This window comes from Rhincodon typus, chromosome 38, assembly GCF_021869965.1.
Source record: "Rhincodon typus isolate 14 chromosome 38, sRhiTyp1.1, whole genome shotgun sequence".
Classification (NCBI taxonomy): Eukaryota; Metazoa; Chordata; class Chondrichthyes; order Orectolobiformes; family Rhincodontidae; genus Rhincodon; species Rhincodon typus.
In genome coordinates, this window is record NC_063369.1 from 11,591,951 (window position 1) to 11,616,393 (window position 24,443).

Sequence of the window (24,443 nt, forward strand, 5' to 3'; positions counted from 1 at the left end):
GCCCAGTCAGATTTTCTGCTCTTCTCTAGCAGGCACTGTACCTTTTGGAGTTCTGGAACTGAAATGATTAGAAATGTAGTCTCTGTTACAATGTGGGGAAAAATGCTTGCCAACATGCACGTAGCAAGTCCCACAGTGAGCAATGAGACCAAATCATTCTTTTGAATGGGTGAGAGCTCAAGGACATACATTGACACCAAAGGATGCAGAGCGATTTGTCAGTTTTACTGCCCAGACCTTTTGAATGACTTTCTCCAAGGGTGGAAAGGGCTTAAGATCGAATCCATAACATCCAATTCAGGATGACCCAGACATGGTGGGCCAAAGGGCCTGTTCCTGTGCCGTACGGTTCTATGCTCATGTCACAGCAACTCAGACCCGTGCCCGCTATGGCAAACTGCTGTCCTGTTTCCTTACCTAGATCATGCTACAGGCTGCCAAACTCAAGCAGAGGGAGGCTCTATTACTGAAATACTGTATTAATTCTTGTGTCAAATACAGGCATAACTATGACCACTGTGGTCAGCAGTGAATAACAGAATAGAAAATGAGAATTAAATACATTTCCTTATATTCACGATGTGACATACTGTAGAGAGTTTGGAGGGGTCAGGAAACTAAGAATATACGATGTATCATCCTAATGATAAAGGCTAGGATGCATATGTAGGTTTGGAGAATATTCCAGCATTGACAAAAGGCCAGAGTTTGATAACAATCATCAAAAGGGTTAGATTATGCATTTCTTCAGTTATGCCTAAGCCAACATTTTTCCTGGAAAATGAATCACGTGTAAATTGGATTGACTGGAACTGATTGGAGGCTGCAAGCCGACAAGAATTAAGGAGAGTAGAGACAAATGTTTATATTTTGCGTCACGGCGAGGTACTCTTGCCAGGCCGTGTGTGGGTGTAGGCAGTATGTTCAGCTTGAAATGGAACTTTACATCAATCAGAATCATATCAAGTGGCAGACTCCTGCATTGAACGTTATGAGGGAGGCACACTATGGAATATAGTAGAACACCAAACCGTTGTCACGTGCATCTTTCACAAAAAAGTTACACTGAAAGGTTTCATAAGTCGCCACGCCACGGCACCTAAATTAACGAAAGAAGCCACAAACAAGAAAAGAAAAGTAAAAGTTCAACGAATGGCCCCTGGGTTCAGGATATGCTGGAAAACCGGGCCAAGGTCACCACGGGCTGGACTGAGACCATAACACCAGGCCGAGACTGCCACACAGGGCCAAGGGGAGGCCTCTGCGCCGGAACCTTCTGGGCTACTGGAACACCCGGAAGCTGCCAAAGTCAGTCGTCCATTGGCGCTCCCTCGCAGATGAGGATGATGACTCAATCCGAAGTGCAGGATGTGGGCCTCCACGACCGGACAAGCCCTCCGTGCTAGGTCGAGAATGCCCCTCTTGGGCAAGGCCGTCACATAGTGCGCAGGCTAGGTGGATTGACCGTGGGAAATATAGGATAGCGGGGTGGGTCTGTTGTGGGATGCCCTTCAGAGATCTCTCATAGCGGGAGATTGTCCCCCACCGACCGGTACCAGGCCTATACCGCCATTCCAGGCCGCTGGAAGCCACCTCATCACTAGGCCTGGGCCGGGAGATGATGCCTTCCGCTGAAGTCATTAAAAGAAAATAAAGGTGCCATAATAAATGGAAACATTAAAAACAAGCACCGGAAAAAGAAAAAGGTAATGCGAATGGAGTAGACGAGCCAGCACATTGCACTGTTACTCTATCGCCAGCTATGCGTTGCTTTGCATGTTTGCACATCACACTCCCCTGCACAACAGATGACCCAGTGGCCAGGTTAAGCAGGAACAGTCAAATGTGCATTGCCCATGTGTGTAATCCCTGCTCCACACTTTGCATACAATTTATAGAGGGGGCCACTTCTCTTCCTTCAAACTGCTGACCAACCATTCACCCCAAGATCTCATTATCTGGCCCAGTTTGCCTTACAATAACCATGTCAAACTGAGGCTTTTTAATTTGTTAAAGGCGATGGGTAACATCATAGTAATGTTGGAGAGAGTGCAGAAGTGGTTTACAAGCATTGTTCCAGGGAGATGAGGTACTTCAATTTATGTGGATACATTGAGGAAGTTGGGACCGTTCTTTTTGCTGAGAAGAAGAGATTTGATACAGAGCGGGCTGGATAGAGTAGATAGGGAGAAGCTGCTCCTGTCTGTAAAAGGAATAAGAATGCGAGGGACATAAGATTTAAAGTGACCTGTGAAAGAAGCAAGGGTGACGTGAGGAAAATCTTATTCACTGAGCAACTGTCTGGGGTCAGGAATGCACTGCCTGCAAGTGTAGTGGAGGCAAGCTCAACTGAGACTTTCAAGAGGGCATTGGATGGTTATTTGTATAAAAATAATGGGCAAGGTGTGGGGAGAAAGCCAGAGACAGCTTATTTAACAGGCCTGTATAGGATCAATGGGCCAAATGGCCTCCATCCGCACTGTACCACTTCCATGGTCCTGTATTGCACTAGAAATCCAGAGTTATAGATCAATGTCTCAAATACACACGGTCAAATCCCACCGTAACAGCCAGCCGAATTTAATTAGTCATCTGCAATAAAACACCTTGTCTCAGGGATCGCAAAACCACTGTTTGAGGTAAGAACCCATCAGATTCACTAACGACCTTCAGGAAACTTTGCAAATCTGCCATCCTTAACAGATCTACCTATATGTGACTCTACATCCATAACAATATGGTCGACTCGTGCTGTCCTCCAAAATGACCCGACAACCCAATCAAGGGCAATTAAGGATGGGGGCAACAAATGCTGATCTGATGAAGAGCCATTTAAACTACAAACATTAGCTCGCTCTCTCTCCATTGGATGCTGCCTGACCCACTGTGATTTCCAGGGTTTTTTTTTGTTTTCAACGCTGATCTTGCCAGCAAAGCCCACATCCCAAGAAACAATAAAAAAAAGGACAAGTTGTTTTTTTTTGCTGTTTAGTGCCATAGATTAATAGAGAGGGATTATTTGTTTTTAAAATGGTTCTGCTTGAACTTCACCTCAAAGTGAAAGATGGAACATATGACTTGGACTAAATCTTATATCAGTTGTGCCCAGAACAGTTGTGTTGAGGTCACAGTTAGTTCCCTTTAGGGTTTCTACAGGATGTTTCCGACGTTGCTGTGGCAGAACGCAGAGACTTGTCGTAGCCAGTTTGGGAATCTGAGCTGGGGACAGGTAAACTCTACTGGCCTTGGCACTTGTGCCCAGTCACCTGTTTCTCACAACATGACAGGCAGTGGCAGAGAGCAGGCTCCATCAGTGTCAAGCTCCATATTTAGCTTTGGGTTTGAGAAAATTGCACATGGATCATTAACATCAGAGAATAACACTATTACTGCACCCACTGCAGTCTGTCATTGCATTTGTATCTTGTAGCTTCTAGTAACCACACAACAATTACCATCTAAACAGCCAGAATTTCTATGTGAGAAAACATTGCATGAAATGTTCAAACTATATAATCATTCTCTTTATGGTTTGCACGGTGTTCGTCTTTACACTAGGGCTGTTCACAGACCAGCAACACAGGACAAGGTCATTAATCAGTTAATTCTTGAGAGCTATGGGTCATATGAAGCAGTGGTTGTATTCAAATACTAGCTAGGAATAGGTTCAGCCAGTGCTCACATTCATTGGAATTGGAGAAAGTAGTGCCTTGTGATACAACACATCTTGTGGAAAACTGCCTGTAACTTATACCAGGCATTCAGTATGACGTCAAAACAACAACAGGTTCAGACAGAGCAAGAATAGGACACTAGTTTGAATAAAGGAAGCATTGCACTGGGCTGAGAGACTCTTTTCTGTGATGCCAGCTAAAGTCCTTTCTCATTCTCCAACAAAAAGATTCCGAGTAAGGGTCACTAGACCCCATACGGTAACTCTGATTTCTCTCCACAGATGCTGCCGGACCTGCTGAGCTTTTCCAGCAATTTCTGTTTACATTCTGATTTACAGCATCCCACATTTCTTTTGGTTTTTAAAAAGAGTCCTTTTCTGTTCGCCTTTCTGTAATATTGGGGACAGAAAGAAGGAAAGGAAGGAAAAGAGAGCACAAGAGTAACCCTTAGCAGATGTTACTGAACGTTAGGCTTTTCAATTCCTCTGATTCAGACTGTTTTGGTTTAATGATGAAGGAGAAGAGTTAATTTTTCTCAACAAAAAGTCACTAACTGCTGGCATTTATCAGAAACAGATATTATGATAAAAGAGTTTTGGGAAACAGGAAAAAGTCATGACGTCACTTTTTTCCAAAAAGCAACCCTTGCACACACCATTTACCGTGTCCCTCAATCCCTTTCTCTTCAGAAAAGCATCCAGCACCTCCTTGAACCCATTTATATGGATGACTTTGATAGAACCCCTTCAAAAATTGCTTACATTTACAGGAAAATCATGCCAATGTACTGAGTTGCTCATGGTGCAGCTTACAATGTATACACGCTCCAAGATTCGATTTCAATTGCAATGCCAGCAATGGCATTGAGTGAATCCAGGCAATATTTTAGATAAAATTCCTGATCTGTTTTGGCTCGTGAAGTTTAAGGTGGAGGGGATATCTTTCAGTTAATTGTAATGCACATATATCATGTCACCTCTTCTGGAAATGTTCTATAGCAGTAAAAATGAACTCCTGCTGTAAACTGCTCGCAATAACCTGCTAATAGCAAGTGAACACTGCAGTAGTCACGGGAACACACTAAACATTCATAAGCTAATGTCATGCATGCCTGCCACAGGAAAGATGTTGTGAAACTTGAAAGGGTTCAGAAAAGATTTACAAGGATTTTGCTGGGGTTGGAGGGTTTGAGCTACAGGGAGAGGCTGTATAGGCTGGGGCTATTTTCCCTGGAGCAGAGGCTGAGGGGTAACTGTATAGAAATTTATAAGAGGCATGAGAGGGATGGACAGGGTAAATAATCAAGATCTTGTCCCCAGGGTGGGGGAGTCCAAACCCAGAGGGCATAGGTTTAAGGTGAAAGGGGGAAGGTTTAAAAGGGACCTAAGTGGAAACATTTTCACGCAGAGGGTGGTGCGTGTATGCAATGAGCTGCCAGAGGAAGTGGTGGAGGCTGGTACAATGACAATATTTGAAAGGCATCTGAATGGGTAGATTAACAGGAAGGGTTTAGAGGGATATGGGCAAAATGCTGGCAAATGAGACTAGATTTGTTTAGAATATCTGGTCAGTATGGACGAGTTGGACCGAAGGGTCTGTCTCCGTGCTGTACAGCTCTATCGTTTTATGGTGACTTCCAGATTTATTTTTAATGAAGTGGAATAGTAGGAACAGGCACATACATGACTGATGAGCCCTCACTGTCCCTTTGTGTGATGGTTTAAGCCCACTTTAATGCCAAGATTCTAGCATCAGTGGTACAAGTGGAATCATACTCATTGAAAATTCAAACCCCAGCAAATCAGGGTCAGGTTTAACAACTCTAGTCAGAAATTGTTAAATATATGAATTTATAAATATAGATCATAGTTTTAGTGACAAAGATTATACGGATTCCTCATGCTTCATGACGTATTTCAATGGTAATGTGAAGAATTTGAGATAACTTTGGGCCCTGTATATCGAATAGAAATCAGTCTAATGTCTGATGAAGGCTTCCCAGCATCATTCCCGGGATGGCAGGACTATCCTTTCAGAGAAATAGAGAAATTGGATAAATTGGGCCTGGTACGCTCTGGTGCTTGGAAGAATGTGTGGTTTACTCATAGAAACTTACAAAAACACTTAAAGGGTAGGCACAGGTAAGATGCCACCTCCCTCCCGCCACCCCCTCCCAGTTTGGGGAGTCTCGAACTAGGACAATTAAAACTAAAACAATTTAAAAATAAGGGGGACACCATTTAAGCTGTGGAAGTTCAGCCTTTGAATCTGTTTAAATTAGATATTGATAGATTTTTGGTGACCGGTAGCATTAAAGGTTACGGGGATAGTGTGGGTAAAAGGTACCAGAAATGTGCAATTAACCATAATCATATTAAATGCAGAGCAACTTGGACGCATTGCTTCTATGTTCCTAAGTCACTTACCACGAGATAGAGCAGGGTGTACATTGCGAAGGAGGCATGTCCTGAGTAAAAAGATTTCCTAAAATTAAAACACAAAATTCAAGAGCTATATTCAGGTTAAGGGCAAGTGGTTTGTACCAGATAGAAGTAATTGCAAATGAATTCCTCCCTTCCATTCCACCTACCAACCCTCCCTTCTAGCTACCAACCGGATTCATCCTTCCCATCAACCAATCAGGCCATACTTACAACCAGTGTCCACGTATTATCACCATTCTGCACCCTCCCCCCGCCCCCCGCCTCCCACCATTCCTGTACCCCTACCCCCTTTATCAGCAGCTCCCCCTATCCCCACATCCAGTCCTGAAGAAGGGCAATACCCGAAATGTTGACCTCTCCTTTCCTCCAGATGCTGTCTGGCCTGCTGTGTTCACCCAGCCTCCTGTTTGTCTTCGTTGGATTCCAGCATCTGCAGTTTTCTCATCTCTAAGTAAAATAATTCCTGTTTCCTCCTCTGAGGCTGTTCGTTTGCTCTGGGTTTTCCACAATCAAGTCTAATTCTGCCCTCACTTTACATCCATACGTATACTTTCCAGGGCAGTGATGAGCACCTGGAGTTCTGACTGCCTTTTTACACAGGATAATGGCATAGAAACAGACCATTCAGCCCAACCGGTCTGTACAGGTATTTATAGAATCCCTACATGTGGAAACAGGCCTTTCGGCCCAACAAGTCCATACCAACCCATTTCCCTAATCTACATGTCCCTGCAGCTCTATGGGCAATTTAGCATGGCCGATCCATCTAGCCTGCACATCTCTGGACTGTGGGAGGAAACCGGAGGAACCCCACACAGACACGGGGAGAATGTGCAAACTCCACACAGACAGTCACCCTAGGGTGGAATTGAACCTGGGTTCCTGGCGCTGTGAGGCAGCAGTGCTAACCTTAATGGCACCCTTCGGCCTTCTCCAGTCTTTAAATCATCTTGTTCCACCATTATCACTGACCGTTCCCTTCTCTCTCCCTCATCCTGCTGGTCTTGCTCCGTCTTAAGAATGGCCACACTATCTGCTTCAACCACACCCTGTGCTGTCGAGTTCAATATTCTTGTCTCTGTTTCTCGGTGACTGTCTTATATTGATGGCCTTTAGTTTTGCTCTTCCTCACGAGAGAAAACATTCCCTCTGTAACCAATCCACCAAAATCTATCATCGTTTTAATACTTCAATGAGGTCATCCTTCATCCCTTTCCGCTCTCTTACTCGCCCACCCCACCCAACCTCAAGAGAGAAAGGGAATTAATCCTAACCCTAGTCCAACTTGCCAATCCTATCTCCGTTAAATATAAAACCCCTTTATTGCTGGTATTAAACTTTACAAGCTTTCAACCTCTGCTTTCTATAATTCAGTCATCAAAGCCAATTGTAATACTCAGTTACTCCTTCAGCTACAAGCAGTGAGTTTAGTTTGGATGACACTTAAAACCTGGGACCAGCTGATCTCTAGGGCTCTGTGATGAAGCCGTGCAGTATATCAAAGCACAGGGCTCCTGCCATCGCTCTCACCTTCCCACCCCCCAAATAACTCAAATGAACAGGCCTGACCAATGAGCAACAGAATTTCCTACCCATGTCTTGGGCTGAGGAAGCATGGATGGGCTGAATGGCCTACTTTGTATTTTCATAATAGGGGACAGGCCAGAATGCGGACATGTTACCATAATCAGATCAGGCTTCAGGGGCCGAGTGACCTTTTCCTGCTCCTAATTCATATTTGTGACAGGAACGTGGAAGAGAGCTACCAGTCATAAAACAAAAATCCAGATCAACCAAGGATGTCCTACCGAGCTTCGGTTTCTGCTGAGATTGTTGCATTGCAAGTGTACACCTCAATATATCCTTTCGAGCAGTTGATTTTGGAGAAATCCGGTCTGCAGACATCCAGGAAATGGGGCCTCAACCTCCCGACAGCGACCTTGGCCAAATCGGTGAGGGACTGGCTAACAGCACAGCCAAATAGGAAACAGCCGACCTGCTTGTAAATCACACTGACGTACGGGTTCGAGATGAAGGAGTTGGATTTCTCATTCAAGAATCGGATTCTGTAGCTTTCACCAAAGGCTATCTGAGAGAGAAGACAAGGGAACAAAAGGTGAGGATAATGTCAGGCTTTGCAAATTGGGTCCACATCTCCGCCCACCTAGTCCTGCGTCCTTCCCTTTCTGTCACCCTACCTGCGGGACATCACCAGTCTTACTGCTGGGAACAGCTGAGGACAGCTCAGGATATGCAAGAGGGGAAGGTGGGAGAGGGTGTTGGCATTGAACACTGCAGTCGGTTTTTGTTTTGTCCTTAACTCTTTGGGCCAGAATTTGTAAATTCAGGCAATTTGAGCTTGAGCTATCTGAACAGAAGTCCATCATCATCTGTGAAGTTACATTGTGCCAACATGTCTATGAACCTTCTCCTGCTTTGTATACAGGCCATATAAACAGGATTCCAAATCTCAATGCAGCTAAACTTTTCCCAAGGATTTTATCGCTGACGGATCCAACAGTTCAAATTCTGTCAAACTCAAAACTGGGTCCCCTGGGGTCTCGTTATATCTTAGTGAATTAAGTTATTATAATTCAAGGACACACAGAGGTAAGGCTATTGTTATATTAAGGCATTTTAGGTCCACATCGGAAGTTGACCAACAACATTTTGGCACTGTACCTGTGCAGTTAATAAATTATAATCATTAACGTACACTGAAGGTACAGGCTGACCTTTGAGCTCATTAGCAAAAACATCCCTACCAAAATAAAGCGAGATTCTATTTGTGTCCATATAGTGAGGAGCCCATTTCAGTTGTCTGACCTGACCTCATCCTTCACAGTTGTGTTTTCTACAGATCTTTTCAAAGTCAAACTCACAGCATCGAAGACAGAACTGACAGCGGTGACGTCAGTCGGAGCCCAATGCCAAGATAAATTCTGTGGCATACGAATAAGTAACAGCTCCTTTCCCTGATCATTAATCACACAGGGAGCAGGCAGCATGAATAAGGGCCTGTGCAGTTGACTTTGAACATGTAAATAACTACAGGAATTCCTTTACAGAAACAAACTGTTTATGTAGCTTTGTCCTTTATTAACCCCTTCTGATCTGGGAAGGCAGTCTTTAATTGCCAGAAAGCATAGACCAAGGGACAAGGCAAGGATCACTTTACTGTGGCGGTGCTGTGGAGTTGTTCTGTTATAGTGAAGAGAAATGGATATATCAGAAATGTCTTACTGCATCAGCGTTTCCATGCTGACAATGCATATTGATGCTCTGTACTGCTGACATTAATAATATTAATCTATCCTTTCAGACCCACTTCTAGCCCTTAGCTAATTTTGCTATTCCTCAGACCTTCAGGATATTGTCCACCCAGTTGGTCAATGTCATTCAGTTTAGCTGTTTGCATACAAATTATTTACCGTATTATGATAGATATAGATGAAAGATCAGGATACCTACCAGTGTAGGCAGTAGTTTCTTTTTATTAATTCATGGTATGTGGGTGTCGCTGGTTAGACCAGCATTTATTGCCCATTCCTAATTACCCACAGAATTGTCCAAGAGTCAACCACATTGCTGTGGGTCTGGAGTCACATGCAGGCCAGACCAGATTGCTAAAGGGCTTCAGTGAGCCAATGGATTTTGATCAAAATCAAAGTTACTGGAAAAGCTCAGCAGGTCTGGCACCATCTGTGAAGGAACAAACAGAGTTAACATTTCGGGTCCGGTGACCCTTCCTCAGAAATGGATTTTGATGACAATTGACTGTGATTACACAATCACCATTAGGCTAGCCCTTTTCTCACACTTTGGATTTTGTATTGAATTCAGATTTCACCATCTGCCATGGTGGTATTGAAACTCTGCTGCAATTCTGTGGTTATTTTAAACTGACGAAGAACATTAAGAAACAAACAGTAGCAGAAGTCCGTTTCGTTCTTTGAGCCTGTTTCCACCCAACATTGTGCTCATGGCTCATCTTTTACGTCGGCTCCATTTTTCTTACACCATCCCCACTCTTCTCAATTCAAAGAAGATCCAACAATCAATAGATTTGAGGCTTGAACATTCTGTACAAACATACAAATTAATAGCAGGAAAAGCTCCTTTTGTCCCTTGAGCCCAGGCCACCATTCAATCAGATCATGGCTGATGGAATACTCTACATTCCTGTCTGTCGCTGATAAACTTGCACCCTGTTCCTTATCGAGAATCTATCCACATCTGCCTTAAAAAACTATTCAAAGGCTCTGTTTCCGCTGTCTTTTGAGGAAGACACTTCCAAAGACTCTCAATCCTCTGAGAATTTGATCCCAAATTTTATTCTGAGATCTTGACCCCCTCCTCATCAGGCATCTTCATAATTATCTGCTACAAAATTACATTTAATTTTTCTAAATTCTATGGAATACAGGCTTAATCCACTCAATCTCCCCACATAGGGCAATCCTCTCATCCCAGGATTTAGTCTAATGAACTTTTGTTACATTTGGTCCAAGGCTAGTATGGTCTGTAGGTAGAAAAATATGAGGCACCATTTTCCTGGGGGTCTTGTCGCTAAAGATCCCCTGGCACTGTTCACAAAACTTCAAGGAACTGGTTCACTGGCATAGCTGTCAATTGTCTTTAATTAACACTGTCAAATGGGTTGATCAAACTGTGGGATCTTGCTGTGTAAAGGTTGGCTGTGACATTTGACCACTAAAGTGTCTGCACTTTATAAGGTGATTCATTGGCTGTGAAGTGCTCAGTGGCATTTGGAAGTATGGAAAGTCGTAGAAAAACAATTTACATTTCTTCGCTCATCAACAAAATAATCTCAACCCCAGGTCCTTTCAATCGTGGAATCTGATAGAGTTCAAACAACCTCTCACGTCAGATACTTGTGGCTAATGCGATCATCTGGATGGCTTGACAAACCTCTTGCTGATCACACAAGTCCGACTCACCCACCACATCATCCTTCAGTCTGTAGATTCATCAGAAAAAGTAATCATTTTCACCGATGTTGCACTAACTGCATTAGTTCAGCTACTTCTGACCTTTGACGAACAGCCCTGAGCGTGTAACTGTTTCCATGTGCTGCTGAAGTTACTAATTAATGCAACGTGTCAATATCCTTTTTCTCGTTATAAATGCACATGACCTCATCAGTTATGGATCATGAACGGCTTACTCAAGGGGTTATCTTTACATTTCACTGGTCCTTTTATTCCAGTTGGCAATTGTAGTACAAGAGAATTGTTTGTATAACAGTGACATTTAGTTTATCCTTTCGGCGAGCGGTGGAGATGCAGGAGCAATCCTTTACTGTGTATTACTGAGCAGACTCTGACACCTCGTAAAATCTGTGATAATTACTTACCATACACACAATAAAGCAGCTTCTTCCCCCCACCCCCAGCCCGTTCCCTTTATCAAACAATGAAAGCAAATTGTATTTTGAACATTATCCTCGTCACAAAGTAAAAGTTAGGAGGGAAATTTAGTCGCTCAACTGCCATGAATCCATGGATAATTATGTCACAGCAGCCTTGCTCATTTGATTCCTAACTTTAATAAACCTTATGGGAAGGATCATTCAGCTTGGGAGTGAAGACAGATGGAACCAGGGCCTGCAATTTTTGGAGAAGCCGTATCAGGGTTCAGAAAGGGTCAGAAATAGGCATCTCCACAAGGCAAGATTATCAGTAGGTAACAGAGCCAAACTGGGATTCTCCAGTCAACCTCCAGTTAACAAATGCAAGGGGAAGGTGGAACACAGCTCCTTAGTCTGGAACTGGACTCCCACTGGTAGGATGCAAGTGCCAGGGCACCTGGCAAGACAACAGGCCCTCCCTATCTGCCCATGTTGGCGTGTAGCCAAAAGCCACCCTCGAGATGGGTCCCACCTCCGCCCCACTGCACAAGGCCAGTCTGGCAGCTTTTCTTATTTAAACCGGTCAAAGTATCCCTTTGACTTCTTTACCTTGTGCTGCAGGCTGTTTTCTCAAACTGTGATTAATCGTCCAATGTTAAGAGCCTGCTGGCTGCCCTTCACTGGGCAAGGACACTGTATCCAAACCGACTCAGGGAGAGGCCCAGTCAACATCCCAGAGAGTGACCGCTCTCCCGCCCCCATCCTGGGCAGTCGGGGGGGAGAAAGAGTTTCAGTATCCAGCAATCTCCAAACCCGTAATTCCAAAGTGAAATTCCAGCCCTAACTTATTCCCCAGCCTTTGTGCTTTAAAATCGTTCACTGCTCCTCAGTCCTTGTCTCAATAAATATTCCAGCTCTTTTCAACTCACTGCAGATCAATTCCGTGTTGAAGGAATCTTTTGTCTGATCTCTTGCACCGCCTAAGCTTGTAAACTTGACATTTATGGAGAGCTAACTCCAGCTGAACAATGGGCAGGCTCCATCCACATTTCTATCACTTGGTTTTTGAGTCCTTCTCTGTAACCCCTTCCCAAATTATTTTCTTTCAATTTCTCCCCTTCACGGAGTGCTTTACTAGAGTCTGGTTAAATGGGGACCATGGAACATGTGTAACTAAGCAGATACTATCCAAGTATTAGTGACCACAAGGAGGAGCATCACACCAGTCACCCAACATCTCCATCCAGCAAGTTCTGCTTGGAAGTGATTAGAAACAGGATTCTTGGCTGATTTTAATCTCTCAGCCAGAGGTACATAAAGCAACTCTAGTTTTCCCCTGTCAGCACCCCAGCACAGCTCAGTGAATTCAGCTCATCAGGGACTGAATCTAGAAAATTTGTGTTAACTCCTACAGCTATTGGTACATCAGGGCTCCAGATTTTCTCTCTTTCTGTTTTCTGCTACTCGATGGAGCTATGCTTTTTGCCAACACGAGCAGTACTTATGCTGAGTGGCAGAAATAGAAAATGATAGTTCACAGGTTATGGGACGTGTGGGCCTAGCTACAGCCAATGTATCTGAATTGGTGCATGGCCTTTGTGTAATCTGCCAATTTGAGAAGATAGCGTGTTGATGCATTGAGAAGATTCAATGAGTGAAAGGAACAATTTTGGTTTCTCTGCCAAAACCCAGTTGGCAGACAGCAATAAAGCTGACTCAGAACTAACAGAGTCTCACAACTGGCAGGCATTAACACAATTGGCTCACATGGTATGCATTTGTTTCCTGGAGTTGTCACATAAGACTACTTGCAGATTGTGGACACTAATTCTGAGACACAAATATACTGAATGTGGCTCTATATCCCATGTCATACATACTGTAAACAGTTATTCTCTGAACAGTAATCCAACAATGGTCAAATCTGAGTGAGAGGTCAACACTGTATCCATAGCTATCCAAGAGCATGGAAACAGTTAGGACAGTTGGCCAGACAATGACAGTATGGTGCAGACCAAAGCCAACAGCATGGGATCAGTCCCTAAACCAGCTGCTGTAACTCTTGGGAGGCTCTGGCTCTCCACTTTACCCCTGCACCCCCCACCCGTGGAGTAATTACCCTCAAACTATTCATAACCACATCGCTCTCTGTATAATGGAGACAGATGCCAATGGTTCTGTGGAACTAAGGCTCCTTACATTCAAGGCCGGGAAGAAAATAAACCTCAGAGTCCCACCAGACTTTGTTGCCCATGCAATGATGCAACCTATTGGACCCTCTGCAACTCGATTCATAGCTCAAGTAGATGAGACCCCCCTGCAAATGATCAGCTAATTCATCAGAGCCCTGACTGAGCCAACTGTATAAGTGTTATGGCTGTGAGAGGAAATCAGAGGCTTGGCAACCTGCACCACGTAACTCCCAGATTCCCCAAAGCCGGTCCACCATCTATGAGGCACAAGCCACAAAGCCAGTTGTCTGGTTGAGAGTGAACCCCCAAACACACTTAAGAAACTCAGCATCCTCCAAGACAATGGAACAAACCTACAAAATACCAGATACCTCACTGTCACTGGAATCCGAATTCTCTGTCCCCTTTGTGAATCACACAAAAAAATGTGTAGAATGGACCCTCAAAAATAGTTCAAATGCACATTAGTGAATCTGCAGCAGCATCAATTTGCTGACGTCCTGTGTTCTGATTTGCAACAGCACGAAGAACAGTGTTGCTGAACCAGAGACTTCAAGTGGGATAAATGCAAATAGGGAAGGTAAGAAGTTACATTGCCTCAGCTTAGAGCTCTGATCAATAAGTTCAGGCAATGTGGGGCACCAGTTTGGACAGACATGCAATGGTACAGTTTGCATGTGTGTGGTGGGAGAGAGCAGCCTGCTACCCTTTTGAGGTTGATCCTGCTCAGCATGTGTCTGACCTCTTAGCAGAAGTTCAGTTAATGACTCTGTCCCACATCCCCTTGCACATTGCCAGGGCAGAGGGACAGAAGAAGCTGTTAGCCACACACGGACACGCAACAAACTACCTGAACCTGATGGGTTAGAGTTTGAAAACCATTGTGGGAGAGTCAAAAAAGTCAAATTGTAACTGGGATTTTCCTTAGTCCCGTTCACTTGACACAGTTTACATTAACATATATGATTTGTGAAAATTGTTCCACCACAAACCACTGACTAAGAATGCCGACGAATCACTCATCTCACTAAATCCTCTCAAATAACTACATGGCCAAAGCATATTCATGGACAGGAAGTCCTTGAACCAGGTACTGTGTGTTCAGGCTAAAAATACATCCCATTATAAGAAATGCTGCAAATGTTTACCTTCACTGTCAGCTTGGAAATAACTGCTGTGCTCCTACATATTGACTCTCAAACTATAGTTTAGGCCCCACTGAATCCCAGAAATGATGTCTTACTGAATTAATGACAATTCGGTCAAAACGTTAACTTCCTAAATTATAATCATGAGCTACGTTTCAGAAGTACTTCATTGATTTTAAAAATGACTTGGGACTTCCCAAGGTTGTGAAACACCCTTTTAAAATAAAAAGCCCTTCTTTCTCTCACTTCAGATGCTGCAACAGATGAGAAAGATCCCAAATCACTTCATCCCAAAGCCATGATTTCCATCACCAGGAAACCAGCATTCACTGCCTGTCTTTAAGATTGATTGCTCTTGATTGTTATGGGGTTATGGGGAGAAGGCAGGAGAGTGGGGTTGAGAAACATATCAGCCATGATCAAATGGCACAGCAGACTCGATGGTCTGAATGGCCTAATTCTGCTCCTATATCTTATGGCCTTATGGCTAAGATGGAGAATGCACAGGAACACCACCACCACGGAGTTCCTCTCCAAGTCAAAGACCATCCTGCCTTGGACATTCACCACAATCTTATCATCAGTGAGTTCTAATCCTGGATCCCCCGCCCAACAGCACTGGAGGATTATTGTCACCACATAAACTACAGCTGTTTGATAAGGTGGTTCACTAGTACAGTCCTGAAGAACGTTAGGGATGAATAATCACAAATACACTAATACGTTTTTTTGGAGACACATTAAAGAAACCCACACACTTTTTTGTTCCCTTTTATTCTTGTATAGGCAAGGCCAGCAACATTAGTTGTTTACTTTAGATAAATGAGAGGTGTTGCATTTTGTTAAGACAAACCAGGGCAGGACTTACACACTTAATGGGAGGGCCCTGGGGAATGATGTCAAACGGACAGACCTAGGGGAACAGGTACATAGTTCCTTGAAACTGGCATCACAGGTAGACAGGGTGGTGAAGAAGGCATTTGGCACGCTTGCCTTCATCAGTCAGAGCATTGGGTACAGGAGTTGGGATTTCATGTTACAACTGTATAAGACATTGGTAAGGCCACATTTAGAGTCCTTCATACAATTCTGGTTGCCCTGCTATAGGAAGGGTGTTACTGAACTGAAAAGGGTAAAAGTAAGATTTACAAGGATGTTACCGAAACTGGAAGATTTGAGTTATAAGGAGAGGCTGGACCTTTTTTTCATGGAGTTTTGGAGGCTGAGGTGACCTTAGATTTTAATAAAATCATGAGAGGCATAGATAAGATGAGTTGCCAAGGTCTTTTCCCCAGGGTACAGGATTCGAAAACGAGAGGACACAGGTTTAAGGTGAGAGGGGCGAGATTTAAAAGGGGAGCAAATTACTGCAGATGCTGGAGATCACAGCGGGTCAGGCAGCATCAGTGGAGAGACAGCAAGCTAATGTTTCAAGTTCCAGATTTAAAAGGGACTTCAGGGGCAACTTTTTCAGACAGAAGGTGGTGCATATACAGAACGAGCTGCCAGGGGAAGTGCAAGAGGCGAATATAATGCAACATTTAAAAAACGTTTGGACAGGTGCATGAATAGGAAAGGTTTTGAAGGATATGGGCCAAACGCAGGCAAATGGGACTAGTGCAGTTTAGGAAAGGTGGTCAGCACGGACGAGTTGGGCCAAAGGGCCTGTTTCTATGCTGTATGACTCTATGACTGACTGGCTCTCGAATCCTTATGACAAGGTTTGTTATGGTCATCATTAGATTAGCTTTTAATTTCAGATTTTACTGAACTTCAATCTCCTCATCTGCTATGGTAAGATTTCAACTCTGGATTACTAGGTGAGTGACATTACCACTAAACTACTGCCCCCCCTCAATTAACGGTTAGTGCAAATAAGATGTACAGCTTCACAATAGTTTCCAAACACAATCTCTCCAAAGAAAAACTGCAAGATAAAAATATAGTCCCTTTAATAACGTTAAGCCAAGAGAATGGAATTGAAGAGATTTTGGTAAAAATATTTTGATCTAGATCATTAAGACATCCTGATGGAAGGCTTTCACCATTTAGTAATAATCTCTGCTGATTTAATTAAACCAGAAAGCAACTTGTGCAATAGTAAATTGCCCACATCAAGCCACGTCTCTTAAATGCACTGACCCCCTAATCAGTATCAAGAGCCAAAACAAATACTGTTTCCTTATTTTTCTCCGGGACTTGTACAATCCCCCAGGTTTTGCGACAGCACCCACAGAGTTAATGTAATTGCTCTGAGATGATTTTCCAGCATCTGTTCCTCATCAAATGACATCTTTATATAACCTTGTGTTAAGGTTAACCTCCAATCAGATTGGACAGATGTTCCCCATTTCCATTTAAACAGGTCTTGTTAAAGTTTCCATAAATTCTGCTACTCTCTTACAGGGACTGGGCAGCGCACGTACAGTAGCTTTTGGGAAACCAACATCAAAGAAGTTGATAGCCTCAATTCTTTCTGTTTGATTCTTATCTCTCTTATTGTTCGAGTTCTCGAAACCGGCACTGGACTTTCTCTGTGCTGCCTCCTAGCCAGTCTTTCAAGAGCTTGATTCAGGATTTACTTTGTACTGACTTTCCAACAAAGTAAAGCGAATTCCGATTTCTATCTGGACACTTTCTCTCAGTCCGTTAATGGTGGCCATACCTTCGGCTTTGGAAGACCCTCTCCAAGCCTCCCTGCAGCTCAATCTCACTTTGCTTCATTCAGACACTTGTTAAAACCTATTTCTTTGACCAAACTTTTGGTCACCTGACCTAATCTCCGCTTGTGAGACTTGATGTCATGCTTTATTTCAAAGCGTGGCTGTAAAGCGACTTGGGATCCTACTAAAGTTGCCAAATAAATGTAAACTGTTGTTGTTGTTGATGTTATCACACAGGCCGATCCCCTGAGCTGTCCATTACAAAGTTTGAGTCCCACTCCATCATAAAATCTTGCCCTGGGCGGCCTTTCGCAGCTCCCTGTCCTGCTGAACAGCAGGTTAGCAGGTGGGATGATGCTATGGATTGAATATTAATTCAAGAGTTTAAAAAAAGTACTGTGAATGCTGGAAATCTGAAAGAAATAACCGGAGGAGAGGTTAACCTGAAATGTTTAATGATTGCCCTGCAACCAGGCCCACCGAGCTCTTCCAGCGTTTTCAGTATTTATTTCAGATTTCGAACGTCTGCAATTTTTCTTCTTAGTTTGCCAGTCACTGTGGTACGGGACAGGAGAGGCCATTCACACCAACCATCTCGTGGGAGGATCAATCCAGTTACTTCCATTCCCTGGATCGTTTTTTTTTAATATTCCTGCATCTTTCTTCAAATGCTAACCCAGTTTCCTCGTTTTATTTGGAAATACGCTGCAAGGCAGCACATTGCAAATCCTAAGCACTCAGTGCATAGGTTTTTCTTCATGTTGCCTGCTTGCTGTTGTACCTTCCCATCCAACCAGCTTTCTCAATTAGTTGAAGATTCACTAGGCTTAGAGGAGGCCTGTATTCTCAGAGGGAGTGTACAGACATGACACTGCACCCAAACACAGTGTCGTCTGAGCAACAACAGCCACTTGTTCATTCTATTGCTCACTGCAAGAAGTGATACTGAGTGCAAACTGCTGTCTCCTGAAACTGTTTACTTAATTTAAGGTGGCACAGTGGCTCAGTGGTCAGCACTACAGCCTCACAGAGCCAGGGACCTGGGTTCGAATCCACCCTCGGGCAACTGTCTGTGTGGAGTCTGCCCACTTTCCCTGTGTCTGCGTGGGTTTCCTCCGGGTACTCTGGTTTCCTCCCACAGTCCAAAGATGTGCAGGTTAGGGTGGAGTGGCCATTGCTAAGTTGCCCTGTGGTGTCAAGGGATGAGCAAGCTAGGTGGATTAGCCATGGGAAATGCAGGGCTACAGGGATAGGGGTGTTGGGTGGGATGCTCTTTGGAGGGTTAGTGTGGAGTTGATGGGCCAAATGGCCTACTTCCACACTGTAGGGATTCTGTGATTCTAAGAATTTGTGTGGACATTATTCCAAGACCCAGATTTGAGTCTCCCCCATGGCAATGGTGCATTACCCTCAAAGTTCTCTCCACTATGCAGATGCGGGTCCCCACCATCGCCTCCTGAAAAACAGACCTTCCCATAACAACGGGGCGTGTGGCTGGCTTGCTCCTTCTAGGAGGATGTCCATATGGATACCATACTACTTACTCCTGTAAGACAAATCCCAGAACCTTCCTCTATTACCACTTTGTGCTCCAAAGCAAAATCCAACCTTGCAGCTAATTTTGGTCTCTATTTAACAGATAAATTTGCTATCTATGCATCCATTTTCCTCCATTTGTTTATCAATAATTAGTCAAGGAACCTTTGAAACTGCACCCAGATCTCCCGTTAATTTGTCTGCCCAGCACTCCCTGTTTTATGAGTCGCACTGCCTCCAACAATACCAAGTTACCGACACATTTTGTTTCTCCTTTACACGATGTGGAAAGATAGACTGTACTCTTTATAAATGAATATAACAAGCTGTGACACCATGTATACAGAATTTGTCCTCGAGTGATTTTGTCATTTTTGCTCCATTGACATTGAGAATGGACTTTCTGCCCACATGGGACTGACATTGATGTTTACCACTAGAGGATGTGACTGGCTGTTCTCCTTCCAAAATCCCCCCAGTGGCGACCTCACAGCTGCCCTTTCGGCCAAGAGGAGACTGCTCGTGCAGAGATCGAAGAGCGAGAGAGAGAGATTTGAAATGGAAGGACCACGCAGAATAAATGCTTAAAACTTACAGCAACAACTGTGATCAGGATGCCTGCAGTGCACAGCACAGGGTCACTGATGGTCTCCTCTTTCTTGTGTGGGTAGCTGATGCTCTCGTCATCACAGTAAAAGCCCCGGCGATAGGGTTTGACAGCATTGAACTCCACCATGAAGAAGGGCAAGGAAGCTGGAAGAGACAAAGCAGCTAAAATGAACATGTACATAATTCTTTGAAGTTTGCATCACGGTGTGGTTAAGCAGGTGTTTAGCTCCCTTGTCTTCATTGCTCAGTCCTTTGAGTATAGGAGTTGGGACATTATGTTGATATTGTTAAGGACACTGGTGACATCTCTTCTGGAGTACTGTATCCAGTTCTGGTTGCCCAGTTATAAGAAGGATATTATTTTAGCTAGAGGGTTCAGTAGAGATTTATCAGGATGTTGCCAGGTATGGAAGGTTTGAGTTATAAAGAAAGGCTGGATAGGCTGGGACATGTTTCACTGAAGCATAGGAGGTTGAGGGATGACGTTTATAAAATCATGAGGGGTATAGACAGGGTTAATGGTGAGTGCCTTTGTCCTAGGATGGGGGCTTTTAAAACTAAGGGGCATGTTTTTAAAAGGTGAGAGGAAAGAAATTTTTAAAAACAAATGTGGGCCAATTTTTTTTTTTAAACACAGAGTGGTTCGTGAGTGGAGTGAACTTCTAGAGGAAGTGATGGATGCGAGTACAGTTTAAAAGACATTTGGATAAGTACATGAATAGGGAAGGTTTGGAGGGATATAGGCCAGATGCAGGCAGCTGGGCCTAGTTTAGTTTGGGATTATGTTTGGCATGGACTGGTTTGCTGAAGGGTCTGTTTCCATGCTGTATGACTCCATAACAACTTGAAAATGAGGAACTGACTTTGCTTCTACATACAATGCATTTCCACAAATTCAATAGTATTAATAGATCGTCCTTTTGTCCTTTCCTCTCCATCCTTCTGCCTTTTTCCTCGCTGAGAGCTCACTACGTCTCTAAGTTATGACAATTTTGACAAAGATCATCATTCTGAATCACTAACTCTGTTCCTCTTTCCACAAACACTGGCGACCCACTGTGTCTTTTCAGCTTTCATTATATGAGTAGATCAACAAAGGATCTATGCAGCAATATTGGAACTGGCTCAGTTATTTGCTTGTAGAAGTTTACACACATCTGCTGGAAGGACTGACAGGACAAGTTATTGAGAAACTAATTCGCTGTCTCAATAAAGCCCACTGACAAGCACATCCAGTTTGTCTGCAACAGAAGAAATCTACTGTCTCACAACTTTTAGGAAAATAGTTTTTTTCTTTCTCCTAAAATTCCACCTCTTCTCTAACTTACTGCTCAGGGGCTGTTATTGCCTTTCAGCCACTCAAAAGGTTTTATTGCATAATTGAAGGTGTTAAAGAAATACAATCATGACCATTTGAAAAGTAGAAATAAGACTATTTTTATTCTAGCTCAGGAACTGTTTACCTTCAGGTGTTTTATGCATATTACAAAAAAGAAACAATTGAATGTTAACAACTTTTGAATTCTGATATATCAAAGATTAGAATGGAGATCCACAATGTTACTGATTCTGCCATGGTTATTCTCACATCCAAAGTGAAACGGCCAGCAACCCACAGTTAAAAACTGAAAGAACTACGGATGCTATAAATCAGGAACAAAAACAGACGTTGCTGGAAAAGCTCAGCAGGTCTGGCAGCATCTGAAGAAAAAGTCAGAGTTAACGTTTCAAGTGTGGTGACCCTTCCTCAGAACTGCCAGCAACCCACAGTTACTTTCCTCAGTCAGCCCCATACTATACAACTGTCTGCTCTACTAGTTCCTCAAGACCTACACTAGGACTGGATTGGGCCATTCAGCCCACTGAGGCTGCTAGGCCATCTTGTTAGAGCTTTATTTTAAACATTTTATCCTCAGCTTTCCTGGGCCATGCAGTAATGCTTTCTTCCAAACTCTTCCATCAGGCAGAAGCTACAGAACCTTGAATACACACACCACAGGCTCGTGAACAGTTTCTTCCCTGCTGCTATTAGACTGCTGAATGGACCTCTCTAATTTCACTTCCAATGTTAACCTTGCATTTGTGCACCTGCTGTACAGCCATAGCCTGGAAGGCCTCACTTTGTCTAAGCTCCCTATGATCTGTATGTCCTTGTTTGCTATGATCTGCCTGTACGCCTCGCAAAACAAAATTTTTCACCGTACTTCGGTACATGACAACAATAAATCAAAATCAAATCGATTCAGGATGTTTACGGAGAATCAGAATGACCAGACACTGTGTGTCTATGCCTCACTCTTAGCTACATTCAAACTGAGTGACAAGCACTTTCCCTGCCAAGATTAAGGGGTTAGATTGAGAAGCAGCAGAAATCTATTTGCCTCTGGAGTGAGGGGAGGCAGAACGAACAGAGTGAACGAACAGAGCGGGAAGGAAGCAGGCAGGGTAAGCACAACACTGAAAATACAACTGGTCCAATGCTGTGATGTTAGAACTGTGGTATATTGTTGAGTGAAACCCAACGAAAACATGCCTCTAATCCACATCAGAGCAGATCTGGAAGTCTCTGGTACTGCCCAAGCACAGAGGGTGAATGGAGGCGTTTTCAAATCCCTCCAATTTTTACATCCGTAAACTCCTCCAGCAACGCTCCAGGATCTCTGCATTGCTCCTATGCTGACCACTTTGGCCTTCTTATTTTTTAATCATTCCACTATTGATGGCCGTGCCTTCAGCTGCCTTGGCCCCAAGCTCTGGAAAACCTAGCCTAGAGCTCCCGATTTCTCAAATCCACAGCACTTCTCTCAACCTCTCTCCTCCTGCGAGCCAACTCCTTTTTTTTAAAAACCTTTCAATCATCAGTAAAAAGATCTCCCTGTGTGATTCAGCATCAAATCTTGTTGGGTAGCATTCCTGTCAAATACCAGGGATGTGTTATTGTGTCGGGGCACTATTTAAATGCAAATCCTTGTTTTTGTTGTGCTTAATAAAAATGCAGCGGTAAGTTCATGAATGGGAAAGGTTTGGAGGGACATGGACCAAGCACAGGACTAGTTCAGGTTGGGAGAGTGGTTGGTGTGGACTGGTTGGACCAAAAGATCTGTTTCCATGCTATATAATTCCATGACATCACCAAAACAACAGGATAAATTAAATCTGGGATGTGCAACCATCTGTCCCATCAGACCAGGCAGGATTGAGTCTTCCATCTCTCAGGAACAGTCCTTTTTAACTTGCCTTACAAACTGGATCTTTCTGTTGTTTTCCATAAATCTACACACATCTGCAATCCAGACTTTGCCCCCACATTTCAGAACCGAGCTGTTTGTGTGTGAAATTATTTACTGCTAGAGGACAGTGTCAAGTTTAAAAACTGACAAAGAATTCTTCTGCGTTTTAAAATATATTCTGTCTCTCTCTCTCTCTCTCGGTCTTCCTGCCCTGGCTCCTGTCAGGGGAGCCTGCCTGGAGAAATTCTCCACAAGTGGCATTTCTAGTCAATCTGAAGTCAGGAAATATGGACCGTATGGGCGGGTTGGGAAATGTCAATGCTTCACTTCCTTAGAGTTGGAATGTCTCAGTCAGATGGCGAATGGATTCAATCCAACAAAATGATTAAGTCAGAAGCATCCCAGGGTCTTGAACTCATGACCCTCTTGCACGTTAATTCTGACCTGCCCTGGCCCCACAGTGTAATGTGATTTATCCTTAAGCCTTCCTCTGAGACAGGAAAGCAAAATCATGACTGATGGAGGTGATCAAAAATTCTGTTCAACTGGAGCAACTGATTTCCACTGGTTGGTGAGTTAAGAATTTAGAAAGGGCACCTCAGTAATGTTATCACCAACACAGGGAAGGGGCTGACAGAGTCTTTGATCCAAGTCTCATTGGGACATGGTTCAAGCAGAAATAAAGTAAAATTTGCAACCACTTTCCAAAGAATCAACAGGAGAGGAAAGAAACGTTGGGGATGGGCGAAATGGAGAGAATGCTGTTAGAGTTCCCTCAGATTGTAAAATATTCTGGTTGGCATAGTATTGGTATGGTACAGCAGGTGACCATTCAGCCCAGAGTGCATACAGCTCTCTGTGCAGTAATCCAGTCAGTACCATCCCACAACGCTGTAAGAACAGGATAAGAGCCAGGAGCCATCCGGCCCCTCGGGCCTGCTCCGCCATTCAATAAGATCATGGCTGATCTTTTCATGGACTCAGTTCCACTTATCCACCCTCTCACCATAACCTGTAATTCCTTTACCGTTGAAAAAATTATCTAACTTAGCTTTAAAAACATTCAATGAGGAAGCCTCAACAGCTTCACTGGGCAGGGAATTCCACAGATTCACAACCCTTTGGGTGAAGAAGTTCCTCCTCAAATTGGTCCTAAAAGCTCCTATCTCCCTCAGTGCTACAAGTGGATTTCCTCCAAACGATCACCCAACCTCCTTTCGAACTGATTATTTTCTCCATTCTCTTTTCAATAAAGTGGAATCCATTTGAAGTTTGCTGCTACATTATGTTTTACTAATCCAGTGAATGCGAGTGTGAACGCGAAAGAGAGAGAGAGAGAGAGAGAGAGACAGTGTTTGTGTTTGTCTGTGTATTTGTGTGTATGTGTGAGAGAGAGAGAGAGAGAGAGACTGAGTGTGAGAGTGTGCTCTCTTTGAGATCTTGCATGGGAGTAATGATGTGCATTAACAAATGATACAAAATACAGTGAGCAGAAGGTTGTTTAAAAGCCAAGTCAAGCTTCAAGGGTAAACAGAAAGGCATTGTTGAACATCAAAACAGTTTCTACTTGTTGTCT

At 43.6% G+C, this 24,443-nt stretch overlaps 1 protein-coding gene across 1 annotated transcript in view; it reads right to left on the bottom strand.

Moving 5' to 3' along the window:
- The window catches only part of LOC109912577 (phospholipid phosphatase 3-like), a 70,569-nt gene that overhangs the window by 11,832 nt on the left and 34,294 nt on the right, over window positions 1-24,443 (bottom strand). Inside the window, exons 2-4 of the mRNA XM_048618061.1 lie at window positions 19,624-19,781; window positions 7,927-8,207; window positions 6,101-6,158 (exon numbers count right to left, since the gene is read on the bottom strand). Of these exons, the coding sequence (XP_048474018.1) occupies window positions 6,101-6,158; window positions 7,927-8,207; window positions 19,624-19,781 (497 nt within the window). The remainder of the gene's footprint in view (window positions 1-6,100; window positions 6,159-7,926; window positions 8,208-19,623; window positions 19,782-24,443) is intronic.